The sequence below is a fragment of the Durio zibethinus genome, chromosome 1 (genome assembly GCF_047325235.1).
Source record: "Durio zibethinus cultivar Kanyao isolate XHJ-2024 chromosome 1, ASM4732523v1, whole genome shotgun sequence".
Lineage (NCBI taxonomy): Eukaryota > Viridiplantae > Streptophyta > Magnoliopsida > Malvales > Malvaceae > Durio > Durio zibethinus.
The window spans coordinates 36817860-36831256 of NC_143162.1; the positions used below are offsets into that span (position 1 = coordinate 36817860).

Here is a 13397-nt window from a genome sequence, read left to right on the forward strand (position 1 = left end):
CCTTTGGTTCGTTGGACTTTGATTCAGCTTTGCATTTAGTTAAGATTGAAGCAAATTGTTGACTTTCTCAAGTCATGGCTTCTACTATTTGAAAGAAAGATTCATACTATGAAACAATTAATTTTATTAATGAAGGAACCAATATCTTAATAAAAGAACATTCTGAATTTTGTTACCATATTGCTATGATTTATTTGTAATAAAAAATCATTTAAACTTCAGGGTTAAATTATCTATAAATAAGAATGAATTCTACATATTAATCAAATTAAAAGAAGAATTTTGCAAGCGAGTATTCTGAGAAAATATTTTAAAGTTATTATATTAAATAAAAATTTTCATATATTATAATTCATCAAATTAACTATCAAATAATTGTATTTAATAAAAAAAAATTAATATTATAAATAGTAGTTTAACCTTTAAAAAAAATGAATTTGTTGCACATTTTGTACCATTTTGAGCATGTACATTAGTATTACATATCTTTTATAGTGTATTTTAATAAAAAAATGTTGGATTTTTAATTTTATTTAAATCTGGCAAATTAAAAAAAAAGTTTATATTTAATACATTATTGGTGTATAGATTTTATATATTGTCAGTGTATAAATTTTTTATATCATCAATAAATTAAATTATGTCACTTTATTAATTAATAAATATTAATTTTTAAAATAAATATATAAAAATTAATATTTTTTATAAAATTTACTCAGAGTGATATCATTTTTTTTATTTTATTAATGAGATGACATAATTTTATTTAGTGAAAATATATAAATTTACACTGATAATATATAAATTCATTTTATTAATAAAATGACATCAAATATCATATTATATTAACGTGCATGAGAGGGAGGTGACAAGAGAAGACATAAAACGAAGGAACGGGGGGTGTGATTCAATCGGGAAATTTATGCATGAAGCAGAAGGAAAATTTTCAGAGTGGTAAAGCGGCTGAGGTGATAAAACCAAAAAGTGATAGAAGTCCTGGCGAGGGATTCTTGAGTTCGAAATATCATTGGGTGAAGCCATACTGCATTGCATCCCCGAAAAATGAACAGTGAGCAACCAAGTACCAAAGCAATACAACGTGGAAAGAGCAGAGAGGCAAATAAGAATCCATCGATTGCATCACGGAAAGGTAAAAACATTGCTTGGGGGCAAGCGTGGTTGTTGCCAGAGAGTTGCAGAAATGCGCACATTAGGCTTTGATGCGTCAGATCCATACATTCAGCAACAGGACAACAACCCCACTGTGGACCATCCCCAAAGTTTTTAACTTTTCACTCTCCCCTCTCACTCTTTCTCTTTTGAGTTTGAATCTGTAGCAGTTGTTAAAAATCTTTCCTTTAGCCTGTAATGGAGTGTTTATTAGTTTCAGGAAACCTGTTTTATTAAGAAAAGTCGAGGTTTGGGGGAGGATTGTGGAAGAAGCAAAGCTACGTCGCATCAGGGGGTGAGAGTACTATAACCATCTGCTTGGTCATTTGGGGGAGGGGGTCAAGTCAAATAGGTTAAGATAAGAAATAGGAAGGGAGGGAACGGCAATAATGAAGGGTAAGAGTGGGACCCAAATGTGGCAGGGCGTGAGAGAGGGATGAACATGACGTTGTCGGTTGTTTTGTACAGATCAGAAAGACAAAGACCCCCCTTAAGTTAATCTCATCAGAATCTCTCTCTCTTTATGTTTTTCTCCCTCTAAAGATTGACTCTCTTTTCTTCCCACAACCTCACCACAAGTAATCAAGCTGTCCCTTGTTGGAAACGTAGTTGGCCTGTTGGGAGAACAGAAGCAAACAAATATCCTTAACCCTAAAACTCAAACCCCAAACCTCAAAGTCCTCAAAAACCCAAACCCCAAATCTATCTCCTCTTTCCTTTCCCTTTTTCTTTCTTGCTAATTAGAGATTTTTAGGCCCCTTGACAGTTTGGTAAAGGCCTGAAAGCTGGTGGCTTGCCTTCTGCCGTTTGCAGATGTTTTGCTCATCTCTTTCTCTCTCTTTTGTAGGTCTGTGACTTTGGTCCCATTTCAACTTTAATGTCTTTGTTTGTTATTTGAGGATTAATTCGTCTATCTTTTTCTCTTTCTTCTTTATCTCATCTTACGGATCGTGTAACGGTTGAAATTAGCGGTATGGGTCGGTGGATTTTGGCAGAATAATGCTGAATATTGGGAGTAGGAAAGGGGAAAACAACAAGATATCTAGATAAGCTACTTGCATCATCTGTTTTGAAACGTTTCAAGTTTTCAAGCTACACACAAAAGTACGGAAAAAGATCATTGATTCGTTGAATAGTGAGCTTCGTTTTAGCTTTGGATAAAAAGATCATAAAAAAAAGTTTCATTCTTTTTTCCTACAATATTTACTTCTGAAATTATGGAAGTTAGAGGTCAAGAACATGATGGTGTAGAGAGAAGAAGAGATGGGAATCATAACGGTACTGCTGTTCTCACTTGCACTCAAACTCTAGATTATGTTCATCGTCCGCAGAGACAACAATCACTCGGCCAAGGAAGATCTTCACATCCGGATCGAATCACTGCCAGTGGTGCAGCTGTTGCACCCATTTCAGTTGGTTCTGACACAAAGCCATCCAGCGTCATCAGATATCGAGAGTGTCTCAAGAACCACGCTGCCAGCATCGGTGGAAATGTTTACGATGGCTGTGGTGAGTTCATGCCTAGTGGAGGAGAAGGAACCCTCGAAGCCTTGAAATGTGCTGCCTGTGACTGTCACCGCAACTTTCACTGCAAAGAGGTTGATGGAGAGACCCAATTCGGGGCTAATTCCAGTAGAAGAAGCTTGATGCTTAACCCTCTTCAGTTGCCTCAACCTTTGCCATCTCCAACCATGCTGCTCCACCATCAAAAGTATTCAGTTCATACAAGTCCTTCAAGTGCAATGGTTGCACCAATGAATGTGGCGTTTGTCAGCGGCGCTGGCTGTGGGACCGAGTCTTCAAGCGAGGATCTTAATGTGTTCCAGTCCAACGCTGAGGGAATGCCGCCGCCACCCCTTTATGCTTTGTCAAAGAAGAGGTTCAGGACAAAATTTACGCAGGAGCAGAAGGATAAGATGTTGGAGCTAGCGGAGAAAATGGGTTGGAGGATCAATAAGCAAGATGAGGCGGAAGTGGAGAAGTTTTGTGCTGAGTCTGGGGTGAAAAGGCAGGTTTTCAAGGTTTGGATGCATAATAACAAGAATGCGAAGAAGCAACCACAGGAGTAATTAAGAGCTCTTCATGGTTGCTAAATTAGTAGAATGACGACATGTGAGCTATGTATAGAAGAGGCAGCCTGGAATATTAACCAGACATTTTAGAGTGATGAGGGGGCTGTTCTTGATCTTGAATTATTTGTATAATTCTTCACTGTAATCCTTGGTTATCTCTTTGCATTGAGCACTATTCCAAACAAAAAAAAATCTTGTAATAGTAATTGTTCCTCTTTAAATTATGGCATCTAGTGTCTTTCTCGTCATTTCTGTGTCCCATTATTTCCGAAAGCACTGTCAGCAAAGGAAATATGAAATGGTGTCTCGTTCTTCATGTTTAATGCTGATTGAAATGGTGAGTTCAGTGCATGCAGGCTGTTGTTGGGCAGTTGTTCCATCGGATCGAGTGGGTCTGTTAGACGTTCTAGCTATAGTCTGAATCTGGCATAGCAATCCAAAAAAAAACAAAAAAAAAAAAAACAAAAAAGAAAACTTGAGTAGGGCCATGGCTCGCTCAATTTTTTTTTGACCCTTTTGTTGACGGCCAACTTAAGTTTTGCCTTTTGATCTATTGCGCTTGATACGAACCTGCCAGATTATAAAACAATCTCTTTGGAACTCTCTCTTGGCTCAACTCTCAACAAAAATTGCATACCAATTCCACCCCAAAACAAAAAGTGTTATTGAATTGGACAATAAGCTCTCTGAGATTGTGACCCAACACATTTTTCCTGCTTGAATTTTGTTGGCATGTTTAAACAACAAATGAAGAATAAAACAATTTGCTCTTCCCGTTTAATTTCGCTATCAGGTTTAATATTATACCTTTACATAATTCAAACGTTTAAAATTTTGATTTCACTAATGGGATTTGATTTGATTTCTCCATCCTGAGCCAATTGTTCACCAACCAATCTTTACCATCCGATTTTTCCAATTCTGTGAATATATATATCTGTTCTTCACTTTTTCTTATGAGGCAACTGATAATATTATCGTAAGGCTTGTGGGTTCTCTTAATTTTGTGATCGTGATAGATCAAATTAACCTATGGTGCATATATATTGAAAAAAAAAAGAGAGAGAGAGAAAAAAAGTTCTTCAATCAAAATTTATTTGACGAGAATTAAAAGGATAAATAATTCCGAATATACTAATAAACTTATTTAATAATAAAATGACATCATCTAATTTATTTTATTAATAAGATAATATCATTTGATTTACTATTGATAGTAAATAAAATATATATTATGACAATACATCAAAAATAAACCTTATTATGCTTTACTTTACTACTTTGGTGCATATATCCCATCTTAAACCAAGGGTGCAGCGACAGGTCCGGGTCCAAAAGACCTTGCGTTATATGCTGGTGCCGGTGCGTTTGCTGGTGCAGATGCTGATGACTTAGAAGATAGCAAGCCATAACCCCTGAAAGTAGCAGCACATCACAAATGATGATATGAACCAATAAAGCAATGCCAAATGCGTATGTAATTAGTAAATCATATAGGATTTGCAACTAATAAAAATAATATTGTTTCCATGGTTTCTTACCTGAGCTTTTCCTTAGCCCACTCGGTCCATGATGAGGCAGTCTCCTTCACTTTCCCCGAGGCATTTCCTGCAGCACTTGACATGCTCGGGGTGGCTTCTTTATCCTCTGATTTAGCCTTGTTGCTCTGCTCCGGGGAAAGTGCGTCATCTCCTAGGACGGACCGGATTGAGACAACCATGATCAACGAGAAGACAAGAACCAAAGCAATTTTTGCCATTTTTTCTTTTTTTTTTTTTTTAAAGAAACTTATGAATTTATTTAGTAAAGAATAAACCAAATATGAGTGATGCTGTAAGGATTGAAATCGGGAGAAATTTATAGCGTTTGGGAGGAGACATTTGCGGCGAATCCAGGGACAGGTGACTGGTTTGATACCCAATGGCCAAACACGGGTAAAACAGAGAGATAGCTTCTCTCAACATTTTCGACGCCCGCGTCTTTCTCACTATTTTGTGATTATCATTTTCTTTTTCCGTTGTGCAACTGTAATAAGATCTTCTTACAACGACATTCCATAAGACAGGGCTGAAAAAGTCGAAAAAATTAAAAATTACTTTGAAATTAGAATATTTATTTTTTTTATTTCACTTGGATTAAATTTAAATATTATATATATGAAAGAAAAAATGAATGGAATTGAATTACATGTTTTTATTAGTTTTTATATTTTTTAAAAATTATATAAAATAAAAATAATTATTTTATATTTAAATTTATTTAAATATATTAAAATTTATATTAAAATGATATATAAAAAAACAAAAAAAATTAAAAACTAATGATTTGAACTAATAAAATTCTATTTGAATAAATTAATTTTAATGAAAAATTAATTAGGATTTATATCAAAATTTTAAATTTATTATATTATAAATTATATAAAAAATCAAGTGAAATTAATTCCAATCGTTATCACTCTTACTATAAGCTTTAATTAATATGAATGATCCAATAGTGGTAAAACAATTTCAAATCGTTCAATCTTGCTTTTTTTTAAGTGTTAATGTTATGAATGAAATATTAAATATAGTATTTAAATTTTAAAAATATTTAATATAGTAATAAATTATGTATTTATTAATTAATGTAATATTTATTTTTAACGTGATTAATTTTAAATAATAACTTATAATAAACAAAACAATCCTCTAAATATCATGTTAATTTAAAAATTTATAATTCATATAATACATTAAAAAATTTTTAAGTTTAAATATTATATTATATATATATATATATATAGAAGATAATATGCATGGTTTATTTTTTTACATAGAAGTTGACTCTCACGTGCCCTAAAATTGAAAAAAGAATTCTTAAAAATAAAAATGATTTTTCCTTTCTTCCTTTCTTTTTCCTCTAATATGGAGCCAGTCATAATCCTGCAACTCATATCTGTTCTTGCCATTATCCAACCGGATCGAGCCAGTCGTTGCCATATCTATGAACAATAAGGCTGAAAAAGACCAAATAAAAAATTTTCAATAAATTATAATTTTTAGGCACAAAAATCAATATTTTATTTGAAATAAAAATTATAAGATAACAACTTATTTGAATATAATAAAACTATAAAAGTTTAATTAAGAAAAATAATAGTTTATGAACTTTTTAGTATTTTTAATCCTTTAAAAAGGATAAAAATTAAATGACTTATATTATTAAAAGTGTTTATAAATAGGATTGGCTATACCATGCTAGATCTAGTTGCCACTTTCAAGGTGTTATCTAAAGTTTTATCTGACTTGCCCATTTAAGCATGTTTTATCATTAAAAAAATTTAAAAAATTATTTTTATATTCTTATTTTAATATTTTGAAATTAAATATAAAATAAAATAATAATATGAGCCTAATTATTTTGTCTTAAAATTTTTATCAAAGGCTTGACCCAAGTCGAGGTAGATGTCATGAGCTTAACAAAACATTTCTACTTGCTATGTTTGAAAACATGAATTGGGATATAGATTTAATTTAATTTGTTATATATATATATAAATTATTAAATAAATTGTAAGTGAAATTTTTTAAATTTCATAAACAATATTGAAATAGTGACATATATTTTTTTAATATATATTAAAAAATAAAAAATAATTTAAAAAATAAATAAAACATGTGTCATCATCTTAATTTCATTTTTGAAATTAAAAATTTTCACAATCAATATATCAAATAATTTATCATATATATAAATTGTGACAATGAGATGCAATTATTATATTAAAGTTAGCTAAAATTAAATATAACCATGTAATTGAAAGAATATAATAAGATAATATAAAATTCACAATTTTACCATTAAATAATATCCAAATTGATGAATTTAAGAATAATCATAAAAATTATCTTTACATATGTTATATCCTATAATTTATATTAAATTTAATTTTTTTTAATTTAAGATTTTAAATTAAATAAGAATTCTACCAATCACAATCAAAGTAAATTTCAAAATTGAATTGTACCAATTAGTCATATCACTTGAATATTGAAAATCAATGGCTTATCCAATCGGATAATAAGATTAAATCGATCAAACATTTCATTGAATCAGATCGTATTGACTTGATTTTAGATATTTATTTAATTTGTCAAAATATTTTATAAATAGTAAAATTTGAACCAGTCACCTCTTAAATTTTCATTAATTAATGATTACACCATTGCATTAAATACGTGTTTTTTTTTAATTATTTATTGCATTTAATACTAAAATCATTCTTTCGACAATAACGAGTATTCTCAAAACACGATAAATTAGTTAATATTTTATTTGTCGTATAATTAATAATTTTTTCATTGAATGCGGTAGTTTACAGTTGATATGCTGATTCGTAATGCATTGAAAGAAAAGATTAATTACTTTATATGGTAATCTTAAATATTTTAAGTTTATCACCACTTTTTTGTAATTTTCCTTTGCAAACTTGCAGTGATCACTTGGGGACTAAAAAATTTTCAATCCACTAGTGTGTAATTGCTCTACCATTATCCAACAATCAATATCAACTGGATTTCATTGGATCTCTACGGTTGTTGCAAAAAAATAAAAAGACAAAAAAAAAAAATCTACAGTCCAAATATATTGGACGAGAACCAAATAGGCAAGTTACTCTTAATATAATAATAGTAATATGAATTGCTATTTTGGTGCAAATATCCCATCCTAAGCCATGGGTGCAGCCACAGCTCCGGGTCCAAAAGACCTTGCGTTATGTGCTGGTGCCGGTGCGTTTGCTGGTGCGGATGCCAATGGCTTGGGAGACAGCAAGCCATAACTCCTGAACGTAGCAGCACATACAAATGATGATATGAACCAATATAGCAATATCAAATGCGTATGTGATTAGTAACTTAAATAGGATTATCAAGTAGTAAAAATGATATTGTTTTCGTAGTTTGCCACCTGAGTTTGTCTTTAGCCCATGCGGTCCATGATGAGGCAGTCTCCTTCACTTTCCCCGCGGCATTTCCTGCAGCACTTGACATGCTCTGGGCGGCTCCGTTATCCTCTGATGTAGCCTTGTTGCTCTGTTCCGGGGAAGGTGCGTCATCTCCTAGGACGGACCGGATTGAGAGAACCATGATCAATGAGAAAACAAGCACCAAAGCAATCTTTGCCATCTTTTATTTTATTTTATTTTTTTAAATGTATTTAAAATTTTAAAAAATAATAAAAAAGGAAACTTATGAATTTATTTAGTAATGTGAGTGATGCTTTAAGGATTGAAATCGGGAGAAATTTATAGCGTTTGGGAGGAGATATCTGCGGCGAATCTATGGCCAGGTTACTGGTTTGGTACTTAATGGCGGAACACGAGTAACACAGAGATAGCTTCTCTCCACATTTTCCAGCGGCCGCGCTTTGCCACAAAATTTTGATTTTTTTAATTTTTTTTAAAAACAAGTGTTGCGTAACATGGGATAGAGAAAAAAATTATATGTATAGGAGGTTGAATTTTAATTTTATAATTTTAGAAAAAGATAAATAAAATATTTGAGTTAAATTTTAAATTTAGTTTTTAATTAATGAAGATGCATAGGAGTTAGGTGATCATATAATTTACTCTGCATCCTGTTTTTACTAATTAAATTGTTGAGATTTAATTTTAAAGTTTTAAAAAGAGTTTTTTTTATCAGACATAGAATACTTGTTAAAATCATAATATAATTTTAATAAGCATGAAATCGTATATAACTAATATCCACATATCTTAATTATAGAAGAGTTTATTTTTAATAAATTAACAATAAAATTTTTTAATTTAATTTTATAAATAAAATTAAGAAATTAATACGTATTTTTAATTAATTTATTTAATATGCTTTAAATAATATATATTATCTGGCTAATTTTATTTAGGAAATTTAAAAATTGATAAAAAAAAGTAAAATTTATCTAACCATAGTTGACTTTTGGATTATCAGAATGTAACACGGATAGCAGAGCATTCGCTTAGCATGGGAGAGGTAGAGGGATCAATTCCCCGCATCTACGCTTTTATAAATAGCGACACATTACCTTTTATTTGAGAAGACAAATTCTTCTCCCGCCTTTCCACCTGCCTTAAAAACACGCCAATTCGCTTCTATATTTCGTTCTTTTGATTTTTAGCTTCTCCACCTAAAATCAAAATCTCCTTGTTTTTCCCTTTTCCCAATTCCCTCCTTTTCTTAAATTCAAACCAGGATTTTCAATTATTTCCTTGATTGTGTCCTCTCTTCAGATTCAGAGTACATTTTTTGAGGCTGGGTTTCAAATAGGTCAGATGTTAAGATTCTTTTTCACTGCCGTCATTTGATTTTCTAACGACAAAAACTTGTGTTCTGTTCTTTAAATCATTAAGTCTCATGCGATTACGATGCAAAAATCGAAATCAAATTTATGCTTTATGAACAATCTTGATTTCCTCGGCTCTCAATGGTAAAACAGAAAAACGAAAACTGAAAATTTTCCTTTAATGTTGTGATTAATAAGCATGATTATTTATTTATTTTTATTTAAATTGGCTACGTTTCTTGTTTCTGTTGCTTATTGCTTTTTTTTTTTTTTTTGTTAATCGTTTTGATTTTGTTTTGGTCGCTTCATTCTTAGCTCCGAAATCTTTATCCAGTAATTTAAATATTATTTTGGACTTTTTTTTTTTTTTTAAATTTCCACTTGATTAGACGATTCACTTATTGAATTTCTTGGGAAAGAAACAAGGTAATTAGATCATTGATTCAATAAATAAAACAAAGAACATTTAGTAGTAATACTAATGATATTTTTATTTTAAACTGGAAAAATCCAGTACAGTACTTACAAGCTTGATAATTATTGATATTAACAAACTGACTCCAAGTAACACAAACACGCTTAAAAGTAGCCAAATCAAGATAGGGAGAATTATAATCTCGGTTCTCGATTTCTTTATAATTTATGCCTTTGTTTTAGTTTTTACAGATCCTCTGACAGTGCAGCTGAAACTTTGGCTTCATTGGAGCTTTAGATTCTTCATGAACCTGCGAAGGATTTAAAAAAAAATAATACAAGAACAATAAAAAAAATTGGATTAATATAACAGGAGGAGCATGTGTGAATACCTATTTATGTTAGATTATATGGAAACTATTTGTTTTTAGCTGAGGAATCCGTCAATGGCTTCATCATCCAGGAAAAACCAGTTTCATTAGAGTAAGTCTAGGGATTATTAATGAAGGGTTGCGGAGGAATGTGAAATTTATGGTTAAAAAAATTGGGTTTAAGTCAGACATGATTACGAGAAGCAACGGCTATCTTATTTATTTTATGATATTGGGTTTCAAGCTCTTTGAATTATATATATATATATATATAGGGCCATTTACATGTGATATAAACAAAAGACGATTAGATTTCGTGGGGGCTTTTTCATATTAAGTTGAAATAGGATATGGATAGAGTATTATAGAAAACAACATAAAGTAATAAAAGAAATTGTGGGGAGATAGGGATCGGTGTTTGATTTGAACTCTAGCTACCAGAAAAGGAAAGGTGAGTGCATGACATGTTAGAGGAAACATGGATGATTACAACTGCTTTAAAAGAGGTTTTTTTTTTTTTAGTTTACAATCTAAACATTTGAAAATTTTTTAATGTGACTTTGAGCATCATACCATGAATCCTAAGCTCGGGAAAGAACACTCGATTACATTCTTTAAATGATTTCCAATGCAGCCAAAAGGGATGAGAGGGTCACACGATTAATTAGGAATGAAAGAAAAATAAATCCCTGGTATAGTTACTATCATATGCTGTATTTTGGAGCTCGAGCACGTCCATCGGTCCATGTTTCATGTTGGGCATGTCCTCTAGAAACTACTGTTTTTTACTGCTTATTAACATAGTGATCATAATCTTTTTGGAGGAGTTGAATAAATGAAAGTTTTCTCAGATTTTTCATATTCATGTTGGCTTTGTGAAGACCTTGGTTCCATGCCTTGCCACAGGCCTGTCATCAGTTGACAGCATTGGCGTTTCACAGGAAGTCTTAAGAAAGATGGCTGTTTGAATATTGTTGTTTTGCTAGTTTATTGAATGAGAATAGTATGTTGAGCCAGAAAATAGAGTAGCATGAGTAATAGTTTTGAAGTAGAAAAGACTAGAAGAGGGAGGAATAAGTATCAAGTTTGCAAACTAGTAATACTCTACCTTTGCTCACCAGCAATTCATCTTCTGTTACTCCTAGTGCTTTTATAATTGGGTATAGGAATATGACCAGATTCAATATACATGAGATCCATCACTAGGATCTCATAGTGCCTTCTTACTTCCTCGGCTGATTTCTCACCCACAGCAGCAGCAACCTTTTGCCAGCGGTCTGGGGTGTCCTTGTCATATACAGCAAGTGCCTTTTCAAATAGCTTGTTTTGCTTTGAAGTCCAGTAGGAGTTAGAATCTCGTGAAGTAGTCATAGAGCTTGATGCCATTATTACTTTGGGGATGAATGAAAAGAAAGACAAATATGATAAAGCTTGGATGAGTTGGACGTGAAGCTGAACAAAAAGTTTGGAGAAGAGTAAAGTATGTCTTTCAAAATGAGACCTGAAAGAGGGAGTAACTATCAACTAACAAAAGAGAAAGTAACTAGGAATGAAAAATAGATTACTGCCTCAGTCAAGGGGTGGTATGGGTAAGAAATTGCAATGGTTGCTACTTATAAAGAGCAACGGTGGTGGGCTTGGCAAGTTGGCGAATATCTTTTCTTGGGGCTACAACATGATGTGATTCGCTAGCTTAAGCAAGGCGTTGATGAACAAGAATCCAGTGTAAAGAATTGACTCTTTGTAAAAGTCATTTTCTTGTCTTTTATGACATTGTCAACACCAAGTTGATTTCTTTAAGAATTTCTCGTATGCTGAGGATTAGATCCCAAAACAGAGTCTACCCATTCGCATAGATGCTCCACCAATATCTCCCTCGACCCTCCTTTAGAAACCCAGCAAAATATACAGTAAGATATTCTGCCAATTTTTTTTGAGTGGGAAAACGGGATTTGCTGCCCTCTCTTATTTAGCAACTTGGTAAAATATACTCTATTTAAAGAGCACCTTTTTCATGTTTTAAGTATTCTTCTTTTCTTAGAATAGCACTGAGAAAGAAGAGGCCAGATGATAAATGTGACCTGATTGTAAAGGCTTACGAGTTACTACGATAATTCTTTGTTTCATTAACTCTTGCCATCTGAGGACATTGTTCTTTGCGGACATGCAGTCAGATATAGCCATAATAATCAAATGAACTCATTGAAATATCTGTGAGTTTATGTAGTCAGACGGTTTGTTTTTATTTCTCATACAGCACCAAATCTTTTTTTTTTTCATCCCAAAAACCTTATAAGCAGAGAGATTACCTACCTCCAAGGCTAGGGTAAGCTCCTAACGCACGAGGAGATTTTTAAATCTTTTGACATATTTTGAATTTACAAATCATTTATCATTAAAGATCATAAAAAATTAATTTGAATGTTATATTCAGGTTTTAAATCTTAATCATTTGCGTTTAACTCTTATTGATTTTAGTACCAAAGCTTTGGCTACAGATTTATTTTCATTATTGTCATTGCCATTAATTATTTACATACCTTAAATCATATGCCTTCCATTGCATTCTCCATATGATATGACCGGGTAAATGCGCGAGGAATAAGCACCAAAATACTCTAGATCTTTGATATTTAGAATCCTTATCATCTCAATTCTCAGGTCCCCTCAGGAGAAAGTTATGTTATGCCAGTGGGTTCCTTCCCATTTTTCTTGTGGAAACTATTGCTATGTGGTCCTTTCTTAGGATCGGAACTGATAAATTTGTGTGGGTTCATATGATTAAATGTATATGCCCAAAAGCCTATTCCAAAATTTAGGAAGATTTAATTCTAGACCTATGTTGGCTTTTCTGGCAGCTTTTTGGAATTGAATGCTACAGTGAAGACCAGTGCATTTGAGCACCTGGACGAGTCTACTCCACTAATATACCATCAACTCGTTTGGGTATTAAAGGCATCAGGACCACTCTTAGAGGGAATCTTTGAACAAAGCAAGGAAAAGTACCTTTAGAAACATCATTTTCTTATCGTTGGATCTACTCGAA

The 13397-nt window shown here is 32.0% G+C and overlaps 1 protein-coding gene and 2 pseudogenes across 4 annotated transcripts; 1 reads left to right on the forward strand and 2 right to left on the reverse strand.

Moving 5' to 3' along the window:
• Positions 1-1684: 1684 nt before the first annotated feature.
• On the forward strand, positions 1685-4026 carry LOC149520608 (zinc-finger homeodomain protein 2 pseudogene; annotated as a pseudogene). Its single transcript, XR_016346563.1, has one exon. The product of XR_016346563.1 is annotated as a zinc-finger homeodomain protein 2 pseudogene (transcript).
• Positions 4027-4374: 348 nt separating this feature from the next.
• LOC149520609 (uncharacterized) lies at positions 4375-5185 on the reverse strand. Its single transcript, XM_089768458.1, has 2 exons — positions 4784-5185; positions 4375-4657 (listed from the first exon to the last, which is right to left on the reverse strand). The coding sequence occupies exons 1-2, from the start codon at positions 4999-5001 to the stop codon at positions 4543-4545; spliced, it is 333 nt and encodes a 110-aa protein (XP_089624584.1). The 5' UTR covers positions 5002-5185; the 3' UTR covers positions 4375-4542.
• A 4684-nt stretch (positions 5186-9869) lies between these two features.
• On the reverse strand, positions 9870-11943 carry LOC149520610 (protein RADIALIS-like 5 pseudogene; annotated as a pseudogene). 2 transcript variants are annotated; one of them, XR_016346572.1, is made up of 2 exons: positions 11470-11943; positions 9870-10291 (listed from the first exon to the last, which is right to left on the reverse strand). The product of XR_016346572.1 is annotated as a protein RADIALIS-like 5 pseudogene, transcript variant X2 (transcript). The 2 variants fall into 2 exon arrangements; XR_016346571.1 differs by having other exon boundaries at positions 10013-10291; positions 11460-11943.
• Between the last annotated feature and the right edge of the window lie 1454 nt (positions 11944-13397).

Excerpts from the sequence above, each read along its gene's own strand:
- LOC149520609 (XM_089768458.1), bottom strand. The coding sequence starts at position 5,001 with ATGGCAAAAATTGCTTTGGTTCTTGTCTTCTCGTTGATCATGGTTGTC. Across the intron at positions 4,658-4,783 it reads TGGGCTAAGGAAAAGCTCAG|GGGTTATGGCTTGCTATCTT; the intron begins GTAAGAAACCAT and ends TGCTACTTTCAG.